The 27,808-nt window shown below is 42.8% G+C and overlaps 1 protein-coding gene across 2 annotated transcripts in view; it reads right to left on the bottom strand.

The window, feature by feature from the left end:
• The window catches only part of LOC138504310 (dual oxidase 1-like), a 1,064,761-nt gene that overhangs the window by 17,351 nt on the left and 1,019,602 nt on the right, over nucleotides 1–27,808 (bottom strand). For both annotated transcript variants that reach the window (XM_069624719.1, XM_069624718.1), the window contains exons 27-30: nucleotides 14,211–14,260; nucleotides 10,789–10,916; nucleotides 10,120–10,273; nucleotides 115–347 (exon numbers count right to left, since the gene is read on the bottom strand). In XM_069624719.1, the coding sequence (XP_069480820.1) occupies nucleotides 115–347; nucleotides 10,120–10,273; nucleotides 10,789–10,916; nucleotides 14,211–14,260 (565 nt within the window). The remainder of the gene's footprint in view (nucleotides 1–114; nucleotides 348–10,119; nucleotides 10,274–10,788; nucleotides 10,917–14,210; nucleotides 14,261–27,808) is intronic.

The raw sequence follows: 27,808 nt of genomic DNA, 5'->3' as shown, positions 1-27,808 counted from the left end.
GGAGAAGAAAAAGGGTGAGACGTTACAGTGTCATTGATATGTCGGCACTTGTATAACATGCACTGGTCAATAGAGGAGGCTTCTATTTAGGAGGGAAGGTTTCAACACACTTACCTTCGGATAGCCACCAAGTTCAGCCACACTCTCAGGGGAGTACAGCTCCCGCAGCCGGGTGGTCCATGGCCCGGCTGCTCTGATGTGCAGGCTCAGAATATCCTCGTGTGGGGCAGTGGTTAAAGTGAAGGGGTGGTACTCATTGGTTCCCAGAGATAAGCAGGCGATCCTCACCCACTGTCCAGACCTGTAATCAAAATCATTGGGCTTCTGGAATCTGAGATTTGTAACTCCTGAAAGAAAGTGGACAAAATCTTTCACTATCATCTTGCTTTTAAGAATAGTTTTAATTTATTGAGATTAGTTGGACAATGGTACTGGCATTGGCATGCTGTGTTTATATGGTGTACAAGACGTAAAGGAGCTATTCCACCTTACCGATTCTGACACACGTTTGCCCACTGGTGTGCATCAACTCGTTCCTTTATGGTGCAGAGAGGGACTTTGCCTTCCAGAGTAACCACTTCTTGGTAATTTTATGCTTGATATCTCTCTAAAAGTGGGGGTCTGCAACATGTGGTTCTCCAAATGTTTTGGACAATTGCCATGATCCCTCAACAAAAATTATTCTAACTAGAGCTCATGGGAGTTGTAGTTCAAAACATCTCACAAGCAAAATGCTGTAGATCTGTTCTGTAAAGGGATCAATGTTATGGCGGGTGAGAGGAGTTTAGCCTCAATTTATACTCAGTCCACATGTAGTATCTATAGGGATCAGCACTGCAGTTTGCAAATCACTGATCTTTAGTTTGTTCTAAAGATGTGTGTAATGATTTATGAAAGGACACTTAGGGAAAAAAGTAATTTTCTATTACTTCGACTGTGCAAAATGTGGGCAAAAATCAAACATTAAGCCCTTACCAAGTTTGCAAATTGGTAAGACTGATGTTATATTATATTGTATTATTGCACATTCATATTGCGTCCATCCCTATCGGAGTAGTCTTATAGCTGTAAGAAACCTGAGGGTATTCTCACTTCCACTCCCTTAGGATCTTCTGCGCATGTGGCCGGGGAAAGGACATTGCTTTTGGATCCTGACCCTGGGGGTGGAAAAGTGAGGGAGGATCACCTGGGCGGAGGATCCTTGGGGATTGGGAGTGAAATGAACTCAAGCGAGACGCAGTATTTCCCAGCTGCCTTCCAAGAGGAACTCTCTGTTCCACGGACAGTAATGGGATATTGTTATCCATGTGCCATTGATCAAGAAAAGGGTAGACGATATCATCAGTCCAGACGTATCAGGAAAAGAGCAAAAAGGGATAAATATGGGATGGGCAAGACATGGTACCCCCGCCCCTTTCTATTGGTGACAAACCTAACCCTCCCCAAACCTTCATGAGCTACTATAAACTAGCTCCCCCCATCTTTCCACATGTGATATTTAACAGCACTGGGACAAGGAAGAGACGACTAGTAGTGATGCCCACTAACATGAAGTTACACCACTTTGGTACTGAGACGAGGAAGAGAGCCTCAGAGGAGTGCCATTATCAAGATCAGCCATGTGTCACTAATCAGCCTAACTATGGTCAGGCAATTAAGAGAAAGGACTCACACCTGCAACCCCTTTACACAAACCAGGTGCATAAAAGGAAGGTGAGGGGTGAGAGGCGAGACGCTGATGGGAGCTGTGTTGAGCTGTGGGAGCTGCTGTGGTGAGCCGTTCTGCAGCAGTAGAAGCACACTGAGGACTGAAACAGCTGAGGGTCCCGGCGAGTGTGAAGTGGGAGCAAAAGCTCTGTGACGCAGAGGCATGGCGAAGGAAGGAGACCAGATAACAGGTCGTCCTTCAGTCCACCAAAGGAATTGCTCATTCTCCTGTGGCGCCTTAAGAGCGTGAGACTGTCTAAGGGGCAGAGAAGGACCCCCTTGGAGGAAGCCATAAAGTTTGCGGCAAGGGCGATATAGAAATGGACTACACAGTGAGCCTGTGAATTTCCCAGATCGAGAAACCCAGTTTTACTGTAACCCTGAGGCTCGTAAAGCAAACTGCTATTGTTGAATGAGAGCATAGTCCGGTACAATGTAGCAGAGTGGTCGCATTTCTTGTTAAAGGAACAAGCACATTTTCGAAAGTCTCTGAACATTACGAATCCTTCCCCTTTTGAATCAATTAACGTGTTGGTGAAGTGTCTTAAATCAGATGAACTGAGAAGTAAGAGCAAGCAAATGGATATTGAATACCAAACTAAAAGGGAAGCCTAAAGAAAGCCAGTACCTATTGAATATCAAACTTAATATAAATTTAACAATGAAGCAAACTAGTAAACCTTGAATAGAGGAAAAAGAGTTGGGTAATTCCGCTTCTTTCTGGGCAATTACTATTTAAAGTGCTGTATATATATCGGACTAAGATCATCTGAATCCAGTATTAGTCCAGCTATCATAAGCAACCCCAGGGACCTTGGAGGCATATCCAATGCCTAACCACCGTAGTACTGAGTCAGTTAAGGTATCCTGGATGGCCTGGTCATGTTGCACAAGTAAAAAATGCTGGTAGCAAGGCACCTTGCTATAATCGCAACGCAAGTTGATTGTGTCTACAATAAGTCATAGGCTACCAGCATTTTTACTTGTGCAACGTGACCAGCTCCACCCAGGATACCTTAATTAACTTAGTAAACCTTGAATGATGAATGTGCATCGCATAACAACTGAACTCAAATCTTGAATCTGAATATAATTAAGCAACAAAACCCAGCATTAAAGCCACACAACATTGCATTGAAACCTGAACTGCAATAGAGTAATGCTAGATGGTTGTTGCACAAGGAATAAACCCAAACTTTGAAGCAGAATGTATTAAAGACTGCAGGAAACCCAACCAGCAAACCTTAAAAAGTGAATACAGTGTGTCAAGACTACCGTTTGAAAAGTGTTGTGTAGCGCATGATGGCAGACCCACAAGGCGGCCAAGAAGAAACCAGAAGAGCTTAAGAGCACACCTTAAACTCAGAAACCAATTAAAGGAAACCCAAGAAAGGTGACATGGTGCACAAGAGCAAATATCAAGGAACCTTTGTGAGACCTTGAAGTCTTAGGGAAGGGAACCCTGAGACTTGGCATATTTATATGTGTTGTCTTGGGATCAGAGTCTGAAGACACTCCCTTTGGCACCTTGGTGAGTCATTGAAGTATTGGGGAATGGACCCCTGAGATTTGACAGGTTTGCATGTGTTGTCTTGGTATCGGAGTCCCAAGACCCACTTTTGTTTGGATTGTATTATTTGAACCTTAGGGAAGTGAACCCCAGGATTGGTTTGGATTGTATTATTTGAACTGGTGAAATGTAAACCTCAAGACTCTATTTCATGGTACTTTCTTGTGCTTGGGCAAGGGGAGCTGGGAGAAAGTTGTGAGATGGAAGAAGCTCAGAAAATGTAAGTTAAGCACCATTTCGTTTGATTTTGGCAACCCTACATATTTGTTTGTTCTAGCTGTGAGGGCAAGAATAGGTTTTGGACACAGACGGAGTATTAAGTTGAACTCTTTGACTGAGACTTTCCTTAGGTTAATTCAGGCATGGAAATCCCTTCTTAGCATAGGGTAAGATAGGCCTTCAACCATACTGACATTTAATTATCTTTTGTTTAACCTTTAAGTCTGTTATCTGTGTCTTGCTTCATGATGCCTTCACACAGCACTGAACCTTGTCTGCAGTAATGTTATTGGGATCCTGCCAGAGAGGAACCACACTGTGGTCTTTGGAGCAAGGAAATAGAGGTGATGAGAAGGGGAGGTGGAAGAGGAAAACGAACAAAACTGACAGAAGGAAGGGAAAGAAAGAATTGGGATGGATGAAATGAGAGGGATGGTTGTTAAAGTAGTAATTGATGATTAGTTATGCAATGGATCAGATGAGGGGCTGATCAGAAAAGAAGAAATGAAGCGTTGACTGCAAAATTGCACATCGCCAGTGACGGCATATTCCAGGGTATTGCCGAGTGGTACCAGATGAATTCAATATGTTGTTGCATGATGGACTCAAGATATGGTTGAGTGTACCCTTGAAGTATGCAGGCGTTTGACTAGATGGTGCTTATGAAACATCTTACCTGTTACAGGGAGGATGATCTGGAGGCACTGAGGAAACTGTCAGAACTGCTAGGATCAAGGGATTATCATACTTGGGGAACACAAAAGGAGAGCGCAAATGGGGAAAAAACGGAACGAACCGTCCTCTTCAAAGAGAAATCTGCTTGACTCCTTGGTGAGTGAAGTCGTGTTAGGAGAAAAACGGAAAATCCCCAACCTTAGTTTATAAGTATTTCTCTTCAACGTAAGCTTTGTACCGTGGACATTTGGATCTCCCAGTGTAATTTTCCTAGGAGATGACATATAGCCCAAGGCTAGTGGAGGAATCGTCCCATCAAAAACCAGACAGAACTTTTGCAAAGAATAGTGAGTTAGAGTAATCCAGTGAGGAGAAGCAGAAGTACGTGCTTTAAGTTTTTGGCAAACTTCATAGGCATTCCTGATTGTCAGTAGGTATTCATGAACTATTATGTCTGATTAAAGATGTTTAGCACTTTCTAAGAGCCAGGACAATTACATTTGAAATATCAGGAAAGCCAGTTCAGAATAAGATAGTCACACAAACATGTCCATGGTTGTTGTGTAAATGTGGCACAAATACGTTTTCCTCATATCTAGAGTTACAACTAATCCCGGGTAATTCACAGTTCAGCATCGCTCTCAATGGTCACGTGGTTCCTGGAAAATAATGTAAAGTGCTTCTAAACCAAATGATCTACTAAGAAGCAAATCACATTTTAATCTTAGTTCTGCTACCCAAAACATCTGACTGTCTATAAAAATGAAATTCTGAAATAATTAAAGAAAGAATGTGGAGTAAAGTAGGAAATATTGTATTGGCTTCAGGGTGTGTACAGGCTGAAAATAGTGTGGTCATATATGTGCAGACCTCAAACGAAGATGACAAACAGAGTAAAATGGTCATCTTAGAGGAGTAGCAAGAGGTGGCATACAGAACACAGGCCTGATATTTGACAGGTCCAAGTCAATAGATTGCCAGTTGCATGGATACAAACAGGAGAGGATACAAACAGGAGAATGACTCAGTGGGGTCAATTTACATATAAGAATCGTGGTGAGCAACACCTTCCATGCTGTCATGTTTTTTCCGTGCAGTCTAAATAACGTCCCCCACACCACTTCACAATTAGTTATACACCTATGCTAGTTAGCCAACAGCTGCAGATTAGTTTGGGTCCACGCTAGTAGCAGAGTGTGTCATAAATAATAAAGGATATATGATAAGGTGGTGGATGAGCTATGGAGAACAAATATGTTCAGCCAAAATTCATGATCACATATGCAAGGTATGCCAGACTAAACGTTATCAGTAGATGAAGAGTAATGTTTTGATGGCTTTTGTGAATCCTGCGTTTGATAGTACAGCTCTGGTATCTTATGGGAGGGTGTTCCAAAGCATGGGTGCTAAAATGACAAAGGAGCATCCAACAACTCTCTTTTTTGAGTAGGGTGGAACAACCAATGCAATAAGGGAGGATCAAAAGTACTATTATGTTTTAATCTCCAATTATTTAAAATATCTTTCATAAATTCGGGAATAGGGCATTTAATTCACTGTCTACTCCCTCCCTCCACCCAAAACACAACGTCTGCATGCCTTTCCTGGCTCTCACTGAATTAACTAAAATAAATTTCTCCTGTTGCTCGAAAGGGGCTTAGTCTGAGATTCCATTTTGTGGATGTATTTCTTTGTTTTGGAAAGGGTTTGTGAAGGATTTCCACACCAGTCTACTGGCCCAATTCCCATTTTATCTGCTGCTGGCAAAGTTTATAGTCTGGGAGTCAGTTTTAGGAGCAAATTCCTTTGGGTTTTAACAAGTTGTAATGCAATCCCACATGTGTTTTTAAAGGGCTTTTGTCAAGTATATCCACTTCCCAGACCACCATTGTTCTTGTTGGTAAGACTGTTTTGGCGCAAATTTATTTGTGTTTTAAGCCCATTATTTCCCACTGAAGACTGCCCTCCTTCTCGCTCATGTCCAGCCTACTTGGCAATGTCACCCCACGAAGAGCATTCACCTCCCAGAGATTTCTTGGAAAATAATCACATTGCATATATGGGTCCACCTATTTTTTGGCTATTTTGACCAAGTAAGTTTGGCACATGGCATTTGGGCCCACTCTAACTACCTGTACCTTTCCTGCCCCCTTCCTCAGTCACCCACCCACCCACGATTATGTTGGTTGAGTTCAAAGTACAAAGAACAGGTTGTTCAGTAAACTGTGCTGTTTTCCCAAAGATATTTCAATTTAGGCTACAGTAATATTTAACCTAAGTGACTGCAACTCAGGGAAGTGGTTGTAAAGGAGTAGTATATATGCAGAATATTCTCAGAGAAGCCCAAAAACCACATTAGAGGGGCCCAGTATCCACAATTACCCAACAGAGATCCCTGTAAGGTTTGCTGGCAGGGCCCAATGACTACTTGGGCAGCGGATTTAGGCCTCTATGCCCAACCGGAAACGTGCATAGTGAAGGCCACCCTAAAATAGAAGTGTATTCCGGTTCACCCACTTATTCCTACTATAGGACTTGCCATTCTGGCTGAGCAGCCCTCCAGTGCAGGCCTTTGGTGTACTGGGTTTTATATTGCTGGCCTGCAGCCAGCATAGTCCTTAAGAAGATTCATGGTAACCATAGTCCAAAACAACTGGAGAGACGAAGGTTGCAGAACCTTGGTGTAGGGAGCCACAACTGTACTCTGTATTGAGGAGCAACAGTAGCCAGACATATGCACCTGAATTAGAAACACTGGTAGAGTTGTACATCTGCAGTGACAGATGTCCCTGTGTGATCTGCCTTCTCGAGGCAGCTGAATGAAGAATATACAGAAATATCAAGAGGGTAGCTAAGGTATAAGCCAGAAAACATCACATACATGAAAAGGAGTACTTAGAAAGAAAGTGAAGTTGTGTGAGAGGTCTGAATAAGCAATAGTTTGTAGAAGCCCAGTCGGGTCAAGAACTGGGAACACAGAAAACACAATGTGAATTTGATTCACTTAATCACAGAGTGTCAGAAGAGTCTGGAGAAAAAGCACATATGTGAGTTTGCGGCCCAAAGCAAGTGCTAATCGGAAGGAAACATTAATTCACAAGCCACAAGGGCAAATGGTAGAAAAACTTGTCAATGCATCTCATTTGCTGATTGTGTATTACATGAAAATAGCTGATTATATTTCAAGCTAATCACATTAAGTCCCTGAAGTAGTTAAGGAAGCACATAACTAAATTCCTCCCCATTACTATAGTAGCGTGAGTCAAATGTATAACAAATGTGCATGCTCTTTTGCTGATATCTGTCTGTATGATACCATTCCTCCTTAGTTACCCTCCACATATCGCAAGTTTCTTCAAAGTAAAGTAAATTCCTTTAGCTTTATAAACCAAGCAGGCTGAAGCCTGTACCCATGATAGGGGCAGGCTTTAGCAGATTTATCCTGGTATTAATGGGCAGCATGAATGAGAAGCGGTCATAATCCAGTTAGCCAAGTCAAGTGGTCAGATATTTTAGGAAATTGTGATGTGCATTGTTGCCATCATGCCAACGGTGCATTGTTGGAGTTTGGCAATCTGCATTAATTTAAGAAACTAAGGCTGAAGGTTTGGAATTATTTTAAACTTGGTGTGATATGATGAAGGCCTTGTGTATTCCAGGGGGAGATGAGGGTCTCCTTTTGTGGAATCCTCTAATTGTTGGCGTTTCCTAGAAAACCCTGTTAGCCATCCCTGATAAGATGCAGGCATTTTTGTTCCAATGATATTCTTTGCTACAAAAGACTTAAGACCTATTATGCCCTCAAGGAAGCCGCGACAGAAAAGGTCTTCACTTTAAATACTCACAGATTAAATGTTTTTAGGGCTCAATCAAGAGTGCGACAAAAAGGAAATATCAGCCGGGTACCACATTTTGAAGTGTCTTTTTTAAAGTTTCAATACCAGCAGCAGTTCACAATTTAAGTCTTGAATTAGATCTAACTGCTAATAAAGAACTGTGGACCATGTCAATAACAGCCTTAAAATAGACCATTAGCAAATAGTACTGATGGAGATATTGCATAGCTAGTTGTTCACCATTGCTGTTTATTCACTTTCTTTATTTTTGCCCTCATATATCATCAAAGCTTTCCATTAGTGGTTAACTAGGAGTCATCTACAACTGCGTTCAGAGCCCCGACACGGTTTTAATGTAATCCTTTGGCCTTGCAATAAAAAGGATTTTTCTCTGGGTTTGTTTTATCCTCCAATAAAAACAACAAACAGCAACCAGTACTCAGCTCTTGACTTATAGCTCAATCTTCTCTTCGTCCAGCTTCAGCCAAAGTCACAGTCTAGTTTGAAGAATGCAGCCATTTCTCAAAGAGAACTGGTTCAACATTCAGCAATATGAAATCATGCAATCAGGTCGAGATGAAAGGTCATCTTATGCTCTGGTGTGATATTTTTTCCCTCATCTCCCGGCCAAAGAGAATAGGTTTAGATTTGCTGTCGGACTTGAGCAAGACACAAAAAAACATATGAGGCGTACAATTGTCCCACCCTTTCCTCCATTAGCCTTACCCATCTTAAGGCCCTTTGGAATCTTATCTTGAGCCCAGTAGAGCTTTATTGTTGCTCTAGCAACAATGCTTGATCAAGTTGGCCAGGAAACAATTAAAATTGCTGGGCATTTCAATCAAGTGCAAAGGTCATTAATGTTGCAAGTTTATGCTCCACATCACATGACATTCCACATACCAAACTACATTATATATTTCATACCATAACTACTCCCGCTAGACACAACCTCTTCCATGACACCTATCCCTCATTAAACCACATTATACCTGTCAGACCATAACTTCTCCCACTAGGCCACAATCTCTACCACAGTAATTATCCTTCACTAAACCACATTATATCTATTAGAACATGACGACTCTGATACCTATCCTTCACCAAACCACATTATATATATTAGACCATGACTACACTGCTACCTATCCTTCACTAAACCACATATTTACGAGACTATGCCTGCTCTGATACATATCCTTCACTAAACCACATTCTATCTGTGAGACTATGACTACTCCAATACTGATCCTTCACTAAACCACATTATATCTATTATCTATGAGATCATGACTACTCCAATACCTATCCTTCAATAAACCACATTATATCTATGAGACCATGACTACACTGATACCTATGCTTCACTAAATCACATTATATCTACGAGACTATGCCTACTCCGATACCTATCCTTCACTAAACCACATTAGATCTATGAGACTATAACTACTCCGGTACTGATCCTTCACTAAACCAGATTATATCTATAAGATCATGACTACTCCAATACCTATACTTCACTAAACCACATTATACATATATCAGACCATGACTACTCCCATTAGTCCACGATCTCTACCACACTACCTATCGTTCACTAAACCACATTATATCTATTAGAGCATGACTACTCTGATACCTATCCTTCACCAAACCACATTATATATATTAGACCATGACTACACTGATACCTAGCCTTCACTAAACAACATATTTACGAGACTATGCCTGCTCTGATACCTATCCTTCACTAAACCACATTATATCTATGAGACTATAACTACTCCCGTACTGATCCTTCACTAAACCAGATTATATCTATGAGATCATGACTACTCCAATACCTATACTTCACTAAACCACATTATACATATATCAGACCATGACTACTCCCTTTAGTCCACGATCTCTACCACACTACCTATCGTTCACTAAACCACATTATATCTATCAGACCACGACTCCTCCCGCTAGTCCACAATCTCTGCCCCAATACATATCCTTCACTAAACCTCATCACATCCATCAAACCACGACTCCTCCCACTCGATGAGAAGCACTGCCATCAACTCCTCAGTTATGTCATGGGATAAAGAATTCCAGACCTACCTGAAGGAAGCAGCTCTGCTTTAAGCACACTGATCTGTTTCTTTTTCCGACTTAGACTGATCAGATTGTCACCGATATAAATTAGAGCAGGGACGGCGAAATACACATAAAACTGGGGCTTTTGGAGCAGGGCAAAGCTGCCGTGAATCATGATCTGTAAAATACAAAAAAATCACATGGAGTAAAAAAAAAAGAAAACAATGTGGTGTATCTGTTACCAGATTATCTTTATTTTTCTTTCTCTCCCATCTGGCTCACTTAATGACACTTAATTTACTTACATTAAATACTCTGTCCATGAGCGGCCATGTTGACAGAACATCGGCAAAAGGCTAAGCAGGCTAGGAAAGAGCAGGCACAGTTGCAGCATGTATTACTTTTAATGATGAAGATAATAACATCCTATGATGTTTGACAATGATTTGTTAATTAGCAGCAGAACATGAAGTATTTATGAAGGGAGTCATAGTTTACATTTTGATTTCTTGAAAAGTGATAATTTATTGGTGGGGTCACTCATCTTTTTAAGAGGGGACCCTTGTTTCATTTTAACTCCCAATCTAGCATCCATATCCCCCTGTGACATACTAAAAATGTGGAGTCTCGGTTATTTCAAAAGAACCCGGCCTGATTCTAGCCACATACACAGTTACACGCATACACACTTACCAAGATGTAGAGCAAAACATAGAAATGGTGGGTCACCCAGAAGCTGCGGAAGCTGATGCGCCTGAAGTGGTGAGATGCAAAGACGTACATAAACGCCAGGACAATGAGCAACAGAATTCCGGTCATGCCTGCAGAGAGGGGTGCAAAACAGAGAGCATTGCATTTGTCCAGAGGAAATGGTCCTGCTGAGCGGGTATCAATTTTTAGAATATTTCTAAGCCTCTCTAATGTGTTTCACTTGTGACATATTTTGGCAAAATATACTGATTAAGAAACTATATGTATTGGTTGGGAAACTAGATTTTTCATCCACTGAGAGATGAACATTAAAAATGACTCTTAATCATATAGCTAATAACTAATGTGACAATTCACCAGATCTCGCCACTTCTCCCCAGATGGGGGCCCTTTCCTATTAGGCTAGGGAGTGGAGGCCGCAACCCAATAGTCTGCATAAGGTGGTAATATGCGGGAGGACCTCATAGGGAGGGACACCACTCCTGGGGATAAGGATGTCCACCTGGGGAAAGACTCCCTACAATCCTGTCACAGAACCCCTTACCCTCATGGTCACCCTTTTCTCCCACCATTGATAGTGGAACCATGTGTTATTGTAAGACCATGACTGTGACAAATGTAGAACATACTGGGATTAAGAAGAACATGAGAAGTCATATACAAAGCCAGCCAGGTACTGCAACGAGGTGGCTCACTGGCGACATGAATAGTGCCAAAGAGACTTTCCAAGATGGTGTTGAAGTTATGCAAGGGCGGAGTTAACAATGCAAAGGAGAAAGCAAGAACGGACTAGAGATCTGTCATCGCCGAAGCCAGCAGCATGCAAGGCCTGCCTGGGAGCTCAAACCAGAAGGACCAGAAATGCGGAGGAGCTGTTCGTCCGGGTAAGGCTGCAAAAAACGGGCTCTGCTACAATGTCCCAGGAGCTATATGGCAGCAGACTCGTCAGAAGGAAGAAGCAATGAAGGTGGCAGCGTGACCACAGAAAGATGAACCATGAGGTCTGGAAAAAGTGCCAATACTACCAGCTGGAGCCTGTCGCAGAAACGTGCAGGTGTCGGAAATCGCAGAGGAAGGAACCCACGACACCAGGAAGAACTGGAGTCATGTCACAACCAAGAACAAGGTAATGGGAATGGCGGGAAGACCGGCAGGGGTCCAGGAAGCCAAACCAAGAAGCCAGAGTGCCTCAGGAGTCTTCTCCCTTGTCGCAGAGGTCAAACAGATACCACTCCTCAAGCCGAGTATATCAGGAGTCATTTCCCTCGTCGCAGTGGTCAGTCAAACAGCACTGCCCGGGCAGAAAGTATCGGGAGTCATCTCCCTTGTTGCAGAGGCCAAATCAATACCATTGCTCAGGCAGAGTGCTCCCTTGTCGCAGTAGCCAAGCCAATACAACTGCCAATGCAAATTGTATCGAGAGTCATCTCCCTCGTTGCAGTGGTCAGACAAACACCACTGCCCAAGCAGATAGCATCAGGATTCATCTCCCTCATCGTAGTGGTCTACCCAATATTGCTGCCCAGGAAGAGTGGAAATCGAACCATTTCCCTCATCAGCGTGGTAAATTCAAGCCAAATAAGACCATGGGCCTCATTACAAGTTGGGTGGTAAGGGATTACTGGTACCGGTAAGGGCACCGGTGCCGGTAATCCCTTACCGCCCTACTACGAGTTCCCTTCGTGGGTCCTTCCTTAACGCCTGGTTTTTTCAGGCATTGAGGACGGGACCCGCAAAGGGACTCTAGACCTAATAACGGTAACGCAATTTGCGGTACCGTTATTAGAGCCTTCCCCATTCCCATTGAGCCCTATGGGGGCTCAAATGGGAATGGGGAAGGGCCCTGGTGAATGGGGAATTACCGGTCCCACTAACCTTGGAATGGACCGGTAATTGCTCCATTCACCAGGGCGGAGTCGGAATGAGTTTAGAGGTAGCAATGGCGCTAACAGCGCCATGGCTACCTCCAACCTCGTAATGAGGCCCAATGAGTTTTTTGACTTCCTGTAAGGAGCTAAAGAAAATAATCCAAGTGTTCTGCAAGAGTGCTTAAAGGCCACTTTGGAGAACCTTTATAGAAGGAGAAGGGAGTCATTCCCCTGGTCATTTGTGATGGAATACTGAAGGAGTTACTTCTACTATAAGACAGAAGCAGGAAACCAGGAGAAGGGAGTCATTCTCCTGCTGAATGAGACACAAATGTTACTTTAGTTAAAAGATTTATATTTCTAGTGTTAGGGTTAGATTAAATGGCTTCTGACAGAGGACGGGGAACATTTATTTTGATGGGAATTCTCACAACGCACTACAGTTTTCCTAGGTTGAGTCAGGGCAAGCCCCTTAGAAGTAGGGAGAGGTTGGTTACTTTATTGATTTTATACGTTTGAAGCCCGCACGATGACCCTTTCTTGTCAGTCTCCTTCTTCTACACCCTCACATAACCTCAAATTCGTTTGTATGCTTCTTGATTTTGGGCATGTCCAATAAAGGATGGTGATAGGGATGTTCTTATCCAATGTATGTAATCTACATTTCACCTTGGGCATATAGTATGTGCACCCCTTTAATATACAGTACATTTTCTCCAAATTGCCATTCACATATAAACAATCACCCTAAATCCCACCATTATTTGTCATGACCCCTGAAAGGAGTCTGCTACTGGAACACGTTTTAGAGTCATGGGAGTACCTCTTTTGCAATGCTTTCGTAGTATGATAAGCAGAGCTGCCTTTGGCAGAAACTAAGCTTTAAAACATTGTATTACACTGATTGGCCAAATTGCAAGAGAACCACTCAATATCAAACCATGGGACAACTTTTAGATTGGCCAGCATCCACCCTCACAAGTTACCAGTCAAAGCAAAACCTTTAATTCAAAAACCTCAGCATCCTCTAAAGAGTGTATTGGAACATAGGTCCTCATTACCTACAGAGACATATGCAGATGTGTGTCCTCACTAAAACCTTGAGTTCTCACTTCTTGGCTGTACTTGCAATGACAAGATCACAGTCTGGTGGTCAAGGATTAGCAACGCAGGACACGATTACCAAATGGAGCCCCTCGGACCCCTCAACAGAGACAGTGTGCTACCTCACGTTCATCAAAAGGAAGGACAGCTCTGCTCTTTGGCAGGACCCACTCTCAGACATTAAAAGTTGATTTTGCCCCAGTGATCAACATATAGATCTACTAGTATAATGAGCCGCCCAACACACCTCAACGGCTTGCGGAGTGCTATCATTCTGCAATTGCTATGTAATCATTTTCATCACTTCGGATGTACGCATGCTGGTCTCTCTCTTACTGTGATATGAAATGTCAGTCAACACGCACTAGATAATATATAAATGATTCCAAAAATGTGGCACTTATATCATTTGCAGGAAACATATTGTCCTACCTGGCACCGTCTGAAAGAACCACCAGTGGAACTTCTGTGGTAACTCCGACCTAGAAAAGAAACACAATGCCATCTCTTTGCTGGTTGTCATAACCCAGGTAGTTATGCAGGCACTCCGAGAATAAGCACAGGTTTTCCAGTAGTATGCTTGAGCTAGAAATTGAGTTGTTGTAGCCAGAAGCAAACAAGCAGTAGCCGGATCCACCGGTGCCTGGGATAAGATATGCAATGCAAATGTACTCACACCATAAGTCGGAGAAAATCACAGCGAAGCACGAAACAAAGAAAACACAATTGGTGGCTTTGTAAAAAAGTAGCAATTACATTTAATTTAATAAGTGTGAACGGGTGGGGTGTAGATGCAGGATTCCTACTGGAAGTAGGGCAGGGGCTAGGGTGCAATCTTCAATATTAATAGAAAAAAGGGAACTGTACGCCTTCCCATCAAGTGTTCATAGTCGGTTGCTTTTTTAATTTTTTTTTTATTGGGATGTAGTTCAATTGCCAAACGTTAATTGGTTGCATCATGATTCAATGAGATAGTCCAGTTAACAAATTCTCTTCCATTGACAATCAAATTGAAAGTATTTTGAGCAGTGCGCACGTCATAGTGTTGTGAACTGGTAAGGTGCACACAGGGATGAGACTTTGGGCCTGATTTCTAAAGCATTTTTCAATTGGATTGCACCATTGTAAAACACCTTTGTAAATCAGGCCCTTTGCCATGAGCAGTTTATCTTTTTAACTCCCACACACATTATTTGCTATGCAACTTCTCTGTGTAACCAGTTGCTTTCACTGTGAAGACACACTGATGCTAGCTCCAGTTGGCACCCAAAGCAGACCGGATGCACTCATCAGAAATACTCTTCCGACTTTTTTTGGGGTCTCCAGTTATTGCAAAACCTGAAGGTACATTTAATTTGTGGAGCTAGCTGTCCCATTTCCATGCCACATGCATACATCTACATACAGTTCAAAGGAACCTTTGTGGACAGTGCAGAAGAAATGCCGTATGCGTATGTATTATTTTATGAAGGCCTGTGAACGCGCTCAGCACTATAAGATTGACAAATACAATTAAGTTAAAATAGAATACAAACAAATTATGATGTTGTTTGTGCGTGCTTGTGTCTGTGCTCGCGTTTTTCTCTGTGTGCTTTTTTTTAATCACGTTTGTGGGTCAAACCGAAGGTGTAGAGAGGTTTAGAAGGATGTAGGATAGAGGAAAAATGAGAAGAAAAGATGGTGGAAGCAAGGCAGAGCAAACCTGATCGAATCAGATACTAAACAATCGGGGCTCGACTTGGCTCGAACCATTCAAACAATTTGCATCTGAAGCTCGAAATGGTTTGAAACTTTTGAACTGGAATTCAAGCGCTCATGTAAATACGTGTATTTGATGGTCTGACTTGGCTCGAATGAAACTCAATGGTTATAATGATATATGGAATGTTAATGGCTAAGGAAATGAGGCCTTCATTCATTTCCTGCCTGTAGGCATTCTATTGCAGGGAGTCATTCCAGTTTGGCAGACCAGTAAATAATTCAGTTACCAACACTTTTATTTGGCGTTAACGGAATTACTTCAATTGTTATTGCTCCGCCAAATCCTGACTTTGAAGTGGAGGATTTAGCTCCAGCATCATGCTGGAGTTAAATCCTCCACCGTAACGCCAACACTGTATGCAACTACAGTGGTGAAATTAGTGCTTGTGGTAATTCTGCCAAAATCCCCATGGAGTCCTGTGAACTCCAAAAATGGGAGCTAACACTGCCCTACCACCACTTGTAATCCCGTGGTAAATCCACAGGACCCAGTGGTGGTTATAGTAAACCAATGTTGCCAGTAATTCAGAAGATGTATTGCCTAATTACCGGCAAACTCAGAATGACCCCCATGGACCTCATGTGCTTAATTGCAGTCATCCTTGCTCAAAATCCTCATCTATTTGAAAATCTTTGCTTCATTTTTTACAATTTATTTAAAGATTTTTTTTATTTTAAATTACTATTTGTTTACTTTATTGCAATGTAAAGAAATCAGGGCCTGATTCATTGGGCCATTGCTCAGTCAACAGGCTGCTGACTCAGCCAGTTCATTTTTTCTGACTTAGTACACTTAATTTCAGAACACTGTTCATAGTAGGATTTTTCTCCCACTTTGCTTTCATTTATTTTTCATCACATTTAAAATTAAGTATGATTTTGTTTAATATTACCCTCTCAGTTGTTTAACTGTTTTATGTAAATACATCTTTTTTTATTTCATTTGTTTTGATGGTTTCTTTTTTTATTTCATTTGTTGTCATGGTTTCTTTTATCATCATTGCGAGTCGCTGGTGCAGTAAAAAAGTGGCGTTTTCCCCACACCGCCTAATTTGACATGATGCTGGATGTAAACCCTCCAATTTTCCTCCAAAAAACAGCAGAATTACTGCTCGGCAATGGAGTCCTAATCACGGGGCTAACACTGCCCTACCACCACTTGTAATCCTGTGGTAAACCCACAGGACCAAGTGACAGAAATAGTATCCGATTTTGGTGGTAATTCAGTGGAATTAGCACCAAATTGCTGCCAGACTTGGAATGAGCCCATTTGTCTTTGTTCAATGTTTAAGTGATTAAGTACCTTTTAGATGTCTAGAGGCAGGATTTCCATTGTATGTTCCTTTTTTATTTAATTTCAGGTACAAGCTTTACTTAAAAGCGTAACTTTTTTATTTGTAGTAGAAATTCTTTTCTTTTAAACTAGACTATTCATTTTGGTAGAATTTATTTTAATAGAAAGAAAACAGAGTTTGGTGACTGATTCATTGGAGCTAATTATAAGTTTGGTGGTATTTCCAATAGATATACTGCCAAACTCCTTTACTCTTACCAGTACCTGGTCTTGCAGAATTACCATACAATTATCCGTGTAGTAAGGGTGGTGTTAGTCCCCATTTTCAGAGCCCATAGGACTCCTTGGAGATTTTGGAAGAAATACTGTGGTGGTTATTCTGCCTACAGAAATTCCTCCACTATTTGGCATTATTGTGGAGGATATGCCTCCAGCACTTGAACATAGGTATCTCGTGCAGGAATTTGACATTTCAGTGATTGAAAATGGTGGTAATAGAATTAACCACATTTTTACTACACTCTGCCAAACCCATAATGAGCCCCAATGAAACCAGTGCTCAAACAGAAACTGCCTTATTTATATTGTATGACTTCATTTCAGTACATTGTTCATGAAAGCCATGTTTCTGCTTACTCTTTCTCTTACCAGGTCAGTACAAATCAACAGTTCCATATGGTTCGAAAAAGACTAAACTCATTTGAATGAATATGTTTCTTGTTCAAAAAGCATGAACCCAATTCAAATCATAGTGACCGATTGGCACACGTTTGATGCGAATTGTACGATCGGACTGAAAAAAGGTCTGACCGTACAAAAAGACCGAAAAATGCTACCACCAAAAGTTTGAACAGCAAAAGTTTGAACCTTTGGGGGTAGCATTGTAGGTAAGTATAAAAAAATGTTAAAACTGCAGGGGCTGTAGGGGTGTCCCCCGCAACACTCCGCTCACTATACTGTATGGTAGTGAAAGGGAACTGGCACCACAGGGACTCAGCATGTAAAAAAGGTAAGTAGGGTTTATTTATGTTGGGGTTGTGGGTGGGGGAGTGTTGTGGGTATGTTGTTGGTGTGGGTGGGGATGAGGGCACGCAGGGGTTTTGAATGCATGTTCGCATGGGAAATGTGCAAACCTTTTGTGGTTCGCACATTTCTCATGCAAACCTTTCCGTCGCTGTCTTTTCCGCAACGGACAAATCACGCAGATCTGTTTAATCGAGCTAATTTGAACTGTGTTTAAGTCGAATCAGACATTCCACTTGTGAGCTATCACTATTGAGGCCTGAATGGCTGGAGAGGAATCAAACCATTTAATGCACTGTAGACCCAGCAATTGAGTTAAACACTTTCAGGCTCGCCCAATACTAGTGGAGAGTTCATGCAAAAATGATTCTGAATCCCTTCAAAGTTAAGGTTGAAACTGGCAGCGGGTTCCCTTCAGCTTTACTGGCATTGTTAGACTGCCGGCTCTCATAACGGTTGGAGCAATCATGGCACTGGAGAATGCTCTTGTTGGAGAAGGGAGGGTGGTTCTTGGCCCTTTCCTTCTCCATCGAGAACATATCTGCTTATCTTGCCAGAGTTGTGTTACAGTCTCTAATCCTCTCCTCTCATATGAGTTCAAGTAACGTCAAAATGTGAGGCCAGTGACTCAAAGTAGAAAACATATTCCTGGAGCCACTTTAATAACTACTAAGGCAGACCTAGAGAAGAACAGTTCATCGGGAGAGTTGGGCAGAAGACGCGAGAGGGGTAGCTACACCAGGAAGGGTGATCATGCACCAGACCACAATGTAGAAAATAATCTGGGGATGTTTGCTTCGATATTTTCCTCCATATTAAGCTAATGAAGAAATAGTTATTTTTGTGTATTGTTAGGATTGGCAATGCCTGAAACAGGGTTGTGAAGCATTTGATTGCAGATCAAGGGGGAGGAAGCCCGGGGTTTCCAGATCCAGATAGAAAGATGTCACAATTTGTATTTATATTAACTCATGGTGTTAATTGGGGGTTTGATAGGTTTACAGTTAAGCTACCCCCAATTGGTGGAAGAAGAATGTTAGTGTTTAAAACCCCTAGGGAGTCATCACTTAGGGAACATTCTGGAAGGTTGTTTTTTTCTTGTGGATCAGGCAGAGTATTAGAGCTCACCCTCTTGGATGAGATACATTGCCCTGAATGCTCACAGATTGAATTCAATGACCAAGAGGAAATCTGTTTTACTCAGGCTTACTGAGATGGACACCCAAATAGTTTTACTGCACAATAATCATTTAAACCAGCGGGATGAGGTCAGGCTGAAAAATGTAACTTTCCCCCCACTGTATTTTGCTTCGAGTGGGAGTAAAATAAACAGGTGGTGGGTTTATTTTGGAAAAGCATTGATTCATAATGAAAGCTGTAAAAACAGATCTGAATAGAGGAAGCTAATGTTGAAAGGGTGTCACAAGCTTCTTTCTTTCTCACCTTTTTCTCCTTGCTTGTGTTGTTCCGGGATGAGGTTTCTTTCTTTTTCACCGACTGTGACTTGTACAGGCTGGAACGCGAGTCCTCAGGTTCCAGCGTGGAAGCCGGCTGCCAAGCCGGTAGCGTTCGATTTCCAGGAACAATGTCAATAAATCCAGGAAGGAAGATATCGGAAGGTAAGGATTGGAGGGGGGGTTCCAGGAACAAGGAAGGAAGATAGAATTCACAATAGCACAGAGAGCGAACTCGAACAAAGTCTAGTAACTCGTAGGGGTGGAGTTGAGACGTGCAGAGCTGCAGGGGTTTGCCGGTTTTCTAGGAAGCTGGCGACTGCACGCAAAGGCTAGACCGCACCGGTTCTGACTCGTCGGCCATCTTGGATGAGTTGCAGAGTTTATGCCGCGGTGCATCATGGACCACGAAGTCCAGAAGGGTCAAAACTGGCTATTCATGACAGCATGCCTCCTCCTGAGCCCAGACCCACCAGGATTGCTCGGGTGTATTCGATGAAACCTCTGCAGTAGACGAGGAGCATTCATGTTAGAGACTGGTTCCCATGTACGCTCGCTGGGGGGGGGCGTAACCTTTCCACTCTACCAAATATTGTAGTTGGCCTCATCTATATCTGGAATCACATATCCTGGAGACTTCGATTTCACCTGATCATTGATGAGCACAGGATTAGGTCTAGGAATAGTCTGATTGGATTGTACATTTGGCTTCAATAAGGAGGTGTGAAAGACCGGATGAATTCTTTTCCAGGATTCTGGGAGCTGAAGTCGATATGCCACTGGGTTAATGATTTCCTTGATGGTGAAAGGTCCGTAATACTTGGGAGCCAGTTTATTGGGCCGTAGATGTCGAGGAAGGAGTTTGGACGATAGCCAGACTTCATCTCCTATTGAATAAGAAGGGCTAGGTCTCCACTTGGCATCTGCATATCGTTTAACAGCTATCCTGGCCTTTTCCAGATGTTCCTTAGCATCCTTGTGAACATTTACCAACATTTCAATCCAGGAATCAACTGCAGGTACCGGGTTGGATGTGGTAAAACTGATGGTAAAACTGAAGGATGGAATCCTTGACTGCAGAAGAATGGACTTGATGGCCGAATGGTCTGAATTGTTGTAAGTGAATTCGGCTACAGGAAACAATAGCGACCAATCATCCTGGACCAGCGGAGATACTGTTCTAGAGTCTGGTTGACTCTTTCTGTGATCCCGTTGGTTTGGGGATGGTAACCTGAAGGCAATGCCTGCTGAATGCCTAGTATTTGGCATAGTTGTTTCCAGAACTGGGAAATATACTGAGGACCTCTGTCGGAGATGATCTTGGAAGGTTAATCCATGGAGCCTTAATATGTGTTCGATAAATATCCCAGCAAGTTCAAGTGAGATGGGTAATTTAAACAGCAGTGTGAAATGTGCTGTATGGGTAAACAAGTCAATGGTAACCATTATAGTCGTATATCCCTGGAATGGGGGTAATTCCACAATAAAATCTGTGGCGATGATCTCCCAAGGAGGTGTTGGTAATGTAGGTTGATGTAGAAGGCCGGCAGGTTTTCTATTGTCATGTTTGTTTTGATTGCACACAGCATAGGATTGGATGTAGGTTTTTATGTCAGTAATCATTCTTGGCCACCAGAATTGCCTCTGTATGAGATGAAGGGTAGTAGTAATGCCTCGATGTCCTGAATGAAAGGTGTCATGACAGAGACTCATGATTGTATCTCTCAGTCCTTGTGTAGGGATGACTAGTCGTTTGTCCTTGAAGAGATAACCATCCTTTGTGTTCAGTTCCATTGATTGTTCTGGGTGTATTCTTTCCAGAGATCAGAGGAAGGTGTATGAGCATGAATGTCTTCCAGGAGAAATTTAGCTTGTGCCACAAACACGGTTTTAGGAAACATCTTGGGAAAGGCCCTGACCTCGACAGATTCGTAGTCAGGACGTCTGGATAAGGCATCTGCGACGATGTTATTGATTCCAGGAAGGTGGTTAATTTGAAACTGGTACTGAGCGAAAAAGAAGGCCCAACAGGCCTGGCGACTGTTTCTGCATTCCAGGGATTGTAGTACTTGCAAGTTTCGATGATCTGTTCGTACTTGCACTGGATATTTAGCTCCCAGTAGTAAATGACGCCAATCAGTGAATGCTTGTCGGATGGCCAGTATCTCCTTCTCCAGGATGGAATAATGGCATTCACTTGGCGTCAAGGTGCGGGATAGGTAGGCAATAGGGTGTTCCATCTTGTCCTCAAATTCTTGTTTTAAGACTGCCCCAATGGCATAGTCAGAAGCATCTGTTTCCACCAGAAAGGTTCGATCAGTATCGGGTTGGGCTAGGATAGGACCTTCAGTGAATTTTCGTTTCAGTTGTTTAAAGGCCTTCTCTTGTTCTGTAGACCAAATAAACGGTGTAGCCTTCTTTAGAAGTGCCACGATGGGATGTACAATTTCAGAAAATGTCGGAATACATTTTCTGTAAAAAGTCCTAGGAAGGATTGTATCTGTTTCACAGTGGTAGGCGCAGGCCATGAAAGTATGGAATCTATCTTACCCGGATCCATTCCTATTCCATTAGGGCTGAGCACAAATCCAAGGTAATGAACGGTCTGAGCATGAAATAGACACTTTTCAGGCTTGGCCAGGAGTTTGTTTTCACGTAATCGCTGCAGCACTGCCTTAACATGCTCTTGATGAATCTGGGGATCTTTAGAGTAAATTAGTATATCATCCAGGTATACGATAACAAAAAGGAACAACATATCAGAGAAAACCCTGTCCATGAATCGTTGAAATACTGCAGGAACGTTGGCAAGACCGAAGGGCATGACCAAATATTCGAAGTGGCCAAAAGGGGTTCTAAAGGCTGTCTTCCATTCATCACCTTCCTTAATTCTAATGAGATGGTAAGCACCCCTAAGGTCGAGCTTGGTGAAAATAACAGCTCCTCGAACGGCCTCCAGAATATCAGAAATGAGTGGTAACGGATAGCGGTCCTTAAGGGTACATTGGTTAAGAACACGGTAATCCAAACAGGGTCGTAACTATTTTGTGTTTTTCTTGGGAGCAAAAAACAAGGAAGCACCGGAGGGAGACTTTGAAGGCTGGATAGTTCCATTTGCCAAGTTGGTATCCAGGTACTCACGTAAAGCACTCTTTTCAGGTTTGGATAATATGAACATTCTCCCAAATGGAATCACGGCGGAGGAATCAGTTTCAATGGCGCAATCCTCAGGTCTGTGGGGTGGAAGAGCTTGAACAATGTCTGTTGAAAACACATCGGAGTATGTTTGGTAGGATTCCGGTATTTGGATAATGTTGGACACGCTTAAAGTGGATGGTTCGTGGTTCTGGGAGATTACTGGAGGAATCTGGGACATGTCCTGACCTAAACAGTGGGACATACAAAACTCTGAACCAAGGAACAAGGAACCTGCTGTCCAATTGATGTGTATGGGTTGTGCTTCTGTAACCAGGGCATGCCTAAAACCATGGGATAGTGGGCAGCCTTTATGATGTCAAATCGTATTCTTTCCTGGTGGTTGTTTATTGACAGTTGCAATTCATTTGTTTGGTGAGTAATGGGGCCTGAAGACAGTGGTCTACCGTCGATTCCTTCCACAGGTTGTATCACTTCTTTGAGCTCTCTAGAGATGTTATGATGGGTGGCCCATTCGTGATCAATGAAAATCCCCATGGCACAGCAGTCAACGAGAGCCAGGATGGGAAAAGATTCATTCTTAGTAGATGTCAGGACAGTTTGTAGAATCACTAAGGTATTCTGTCCTGGAGTATTCAAGGAAGGAATGGATGCGGAGAAGAATCTTTCTCCCGAAGCTGTGCTCCATTTAGGATCAGGAGCTGGCGTTTCCTGAACGCCAGGGTGGTGCTATAGGACATTCTCTAACTAGATGTTTGTCAGAGGCACAGTACATGCAGAGTCCAGTATCGATTCTACAGAGCCTTTTTTGTGGAGAAAGTGGACCCCTGAAGGCGCCTAGTTGCATGGGTTCTGGATCCAGGGTACGTGGAGCAGTGCGCTCTTTGGTACTTGGGTATTCAGTAGTTGTCTTTGGGAATGTTTTCACCTTTTTTTCTCAGCCTTTCTCTCCTGGATCCTAAAATCTATCTGCAAGGAAAGATCCATAAGGGCCTGGAGGGTTCCTGGACGTGCTACTCTGGCTAGCTCGTCCTTTACTTCATCATTTAAACCCCTTCTGAAGAGAGTGAAGATGGCATCTTGTGACCAATCTGCTTCTTTAGCCAGCTGCTTGAAGCGAGTCACATAAGAGAGCATATCCTGACTCGCTTGCTTAAATTCAAGAAGTATTTCTTGTGCACTGTAGACAAGCTCGGGTCGATCGTACATGGCTTTTAGGCCGTCCACAAATCCTTTGTAGTTATCCAAAAGCTGATCTCCCGAATTAACTAAGGGAGTTGCCCATGTTAAGGCATTGCCCGTTAAATGTGATATCATGAATCCGACCTTTGCTCGTGGTGTAGAAAAATAGTAGTGTTTGAAAGTGAAGTGCACTAAGCATGAATCAAGGAAGGAACACAGGGACCTAGAAGATACTTGTCCACAACACCTCCTACCAGAATGCTTTCTTTGACTGCGGAATCCCGGGATAAGACCAGCTGTTTTAAAGCTGCATTTTGAGATTTTGAACCTCGGTAGTTCATTCTTGCATACCTCGCATGAGGTCTTGGACTGCCGCTTCCATATCTGTTTCCGTATCAGGTTCTAGGCCTCTCAATCTGTCACAAGCTTCTTTCTTTCTCACCTTTTTCTCCTTGCTTGTGTTCTTCCAGGATGAGGTTTCTTTCTTTTTCACCGACCATGACTTGTACAGGCTGGAACGTGAGTCCTCGGGTTCCAGCCTGGAAGCCGGCTGCCAAGCCGGTAGCGTTCGATTTCCAGAAACAATGTCAATAAATTTAGGAAGGAAGATATCGGAAGGTAAGGATTGGAGGGGGGTTCCAGGAACAAGGAAGAAAGATAGAATTCACGATAGCGCAGAGAGCGAACTCGAACAACGTCTAGTAACTCGTAGGGGTAGAGTTGAGACGTGCAGTGCTGCGGGGGCGTGCCGGTTTTCTAGGAACTGGCGACTGCACGCAAAGGCTAGACCGCAACGGTTCTGACTCGTTGGCCATCTTGGATGAGTTGCAGAGTTTATGCCGCTGGTGCATCATGGACCACGAAGTCCAGAAGGGTCGAAACCGGCTATTCAAGACAGTGGGGAATGTCAGGGCTGATTGTTTACCCTGGTGGTGAATTATGTCCCAATTGAGTCAAAGGATCAAGTTTTTAAAAATCTCCTGCCAGTTGTGGGCTCATTTGTTTAAGGGGAAGTTGTGATAGGAGGTTATTTCAAATGAGTCTTTGATGCACAACTCAATAAGACACTTCCTCCTTGGCAAAAACACTGTAGAAATGTACATACAATTATAAGTAAGACCTCTAACTTTCTAAATTCAAGGGGGGCCAGGATATGTGAGCTGGAAAAAGAGATGTTTCACCGAGACAAGGTGTTCGTATTAGGAATATATTGGTAAACAGTGTTTTCCTTGACTAAGTTTCATTCAGGAAACCCATGCCAAGATGGTGGAATATTGGCTAAAGTTGATTAGCTGGGAGAACAATGACAATATATCTTGAAATGTTCAAAGAATTCTTTAACTTTCTTTCATCCAGGTTTACCTACAGGCAGGTAATGTTTCCTTTAGTTCCTTCGTTTGGACCTTTTCTATATAGAAATCTGAAGCATCTGCGTAGAAGTACGAAAAAAGATTTAGAAAAGTGTTGACTGTATCAGGAGACAATCACAGGTGGGGGCGCATCTTTTTGAGAGTGAATGCAAGAATTTAATTGTTAATACATAAAGAATTTTACTGAAGCGACTTACAGAATCGAGATTCTGAAAATCCAGTATATTCAGTAAAAGGAGCTGTGCGAGTAGATAACTGCAATAGTCATTAGCGTTGTGTAGCAGTGAAGACTGCAATGTCTCACTGTGGAACTGTGTGCAGAAGGGAGAGAGCGAGCTTTTGATGAGCGTCGCAACCTTGTGAGGATTTCCGCATTGTTGCATGTCGGGTGCTAAAGCGGCATTGGTGATTTTATTGCTGTTTGTCAAGCTGAGCCTAGCGCGGTTTCTGGAGACGCGTTGGAGAGACACTATTCATTGCGCATGCGCAGTGTGGGCGCGAGTTCTGGAGAGGCATTGGAGAGACACTCTTTGTCGCGCATGTACATTGTGTGCAATTAAGAGACACAATGTGTTGTGCTTGCACGGTGTGTGCAAATGACTCTAGTACTCCATACTCGATGTACGAAAATTACGATTAGATACTCATTTCAGTACTTCTTGGAATTTGGAAAAGTATGCATCTAAGAGACTTTAGTAACTAAAAAAAAGACATTCAAAGAAGAACAAAACTCTTTCAGTTTGAAATGCACATAATACTTTATTAGGTCAAGTATAGAGATAGGGACAGTTAGTAGGTAGTAATGAGGCCAGGATTACACAGTTTTTCCCTGCTAACTCAACTGTTAACTACAAAGGTAACTCAACTCAGAGAGTAACACAGAGACTTGGTTTACTACACCTCCCAGCTTTCAGCGTAGGTAAACAGGTAAAGAGGTTTTTAAGAGGGAGGTGGTTTCAACAAGATGATTGAGTTAGCAAGGACGTGTTTATGATACGCTTTGTTTATATCTTTTCTGCAGATCTCTTGTTATATGTACCTGTTAAAGGCAAATGTCCCAGAATCGTGTTACAAGTATGAAGGAGGAGCTGGAGCACTGGCATGGATGACCGATATCCTGTGTAGGTGGATGGGTAGTTATTAAAATGTTCCTGTTCCTGTTCCTATATCTATGTAGAGCGTTGTCTATACTGTCCCTGACTATGATTTGTAACCATTTGCAGAAGATCTTCTCCTTCTTTTGGGGAAAAAAGAATTGCCTATATGACTATTGCAAGCCCCATATATGGGATGCCTGGGAGTGGGTTTCACTAATGACTTCTCAAATTATCACAATGCTCGATTGGATGCTTGGCCCAAGAGTGAAACTTTAAAAACATGTAGAACTGAAATCATCAAGAATCAATCTCTGCAACCTACCATTTCTTCCTAACATGACCAACATGCAGAAAGGATGTTTATCGGAATCCACAAAATGCTGACTACACGACTCGGATAAGGGTAGGGGTATGCTAGCAATCTCACCCATGTTGGGTTCCCTAACACTGGTGTGAGTGATTCAGATTTCTCACTGGGAAGGTAGCAGAGAAGCTATAGGGGTTGGGCAACAAAAGGATACATGACCTTTCATGAGCTATATGAGGGAGGAATGCCCCTGACCTTTGAGCAATGTAAGACTAAATTCTAGATTTAGGCCAGGGAATGGTTTTGTTTTATGCAGGTAAGACATTGGAATTCCCAAGGAGAGGTGCGATTAGCTGTAACTGAGAAACCTAGATTCCTGTAACTATTATTGGCTGAGTACACCACAGGGCCACATTTCTCACTGCTTTGAGTTATTGGATAACACCAAAGTGGAGGAATTCCTTCCATATATGCCTAACTGGGAGTGTGAATTACATGTAGAGAAATCTGTAGAGGCATAGGGGGTCATTACAAGGTCGAAGGTAGCCATGGTGCTTTTAGCGCCATGGCTACCCCCTTACCGCATACCGGGTCCAGGTTCCCTGAATGGGGAATTACCCGGTCATTCCAACCTTGGAGGACCCGGTATTTCCCCATTCAGGGAACCCATCACCATTCCAATTCTATCCCCCATAGGGCTCAATGGGAATGGGGACCATGCTAACAACGGGCCCGTTAATAACAGGCCCGTTGTTAGCATGCTGGTCCTTTAGCAGCTCCCACTAAGAGCGCCTGGTAAAACCAGCCGTCCGTAGCGGGACCCGCTAAAGGACCTCGTAATGCAGCGGTAAGGGGTTAACGGCACCGGCACCCTTACTGGCACCGTTAACCCCTTACCGTCAACCTCAGAATGAGGCCCATAGTCTCATTTATTTATAGAATTTATAAAGCGCATACAAAGGCCCGAAGGTGTCTAGGCACTGGGGGAGCCTGAAAAACAGAAAAGCAGCCAGTCAGAGAGTCACCACGAGTGGGAAAACAACACAAGGCTCAGAATAGAAAGGTTTTTGGGCTTTATGGAAGCTCACAAGGTCCGTATTCTCCCAAAGGTGTGAGAAATGGAGCCCCACAGGGAAGGTGCAGGAACAGAAAAGGAAAATCCCCCCAACTGGGCCTTGCAGAACCGTGGAACCTTCAACAAATTAAGAGAAGTAGCCCGCAGCTGCCTAGCAGGAATATATTTAATCAGCTTAGGTTGCAAATATTCGGCACTAGTATTGTGAAATGCGCTGTGCATAATACACAGAACCTTGAATTGAATGCAACTCTTAACTGGGAGCCAGTGAAGCTATCGATGAAGGCCCGAGGAATGAGACATTCTTGGTG

The sequence above is a fragment of the Ambystoma mexicanum genome, chromosome 11, assembly GCF_040938575.1.
Source record: "Ambystoma mexicanum isolate Mex_15411 chromosome 11, UKY_AmexF1_1, whole genome shotgun sequence".
Classification (NCBI taxonomy): domain Eukaryota; kingdom Metazoa; phylum Chordata; class Amphibia; order Caudata; family Ambystomatidae; genus Ambystoma; species Ambystoma mexicanum.
The sequence above is the reverse complement of the archived record's forward strand: the minus strand, read 5'-3'. Positions and strand labels throughout refer to the sequence as shown.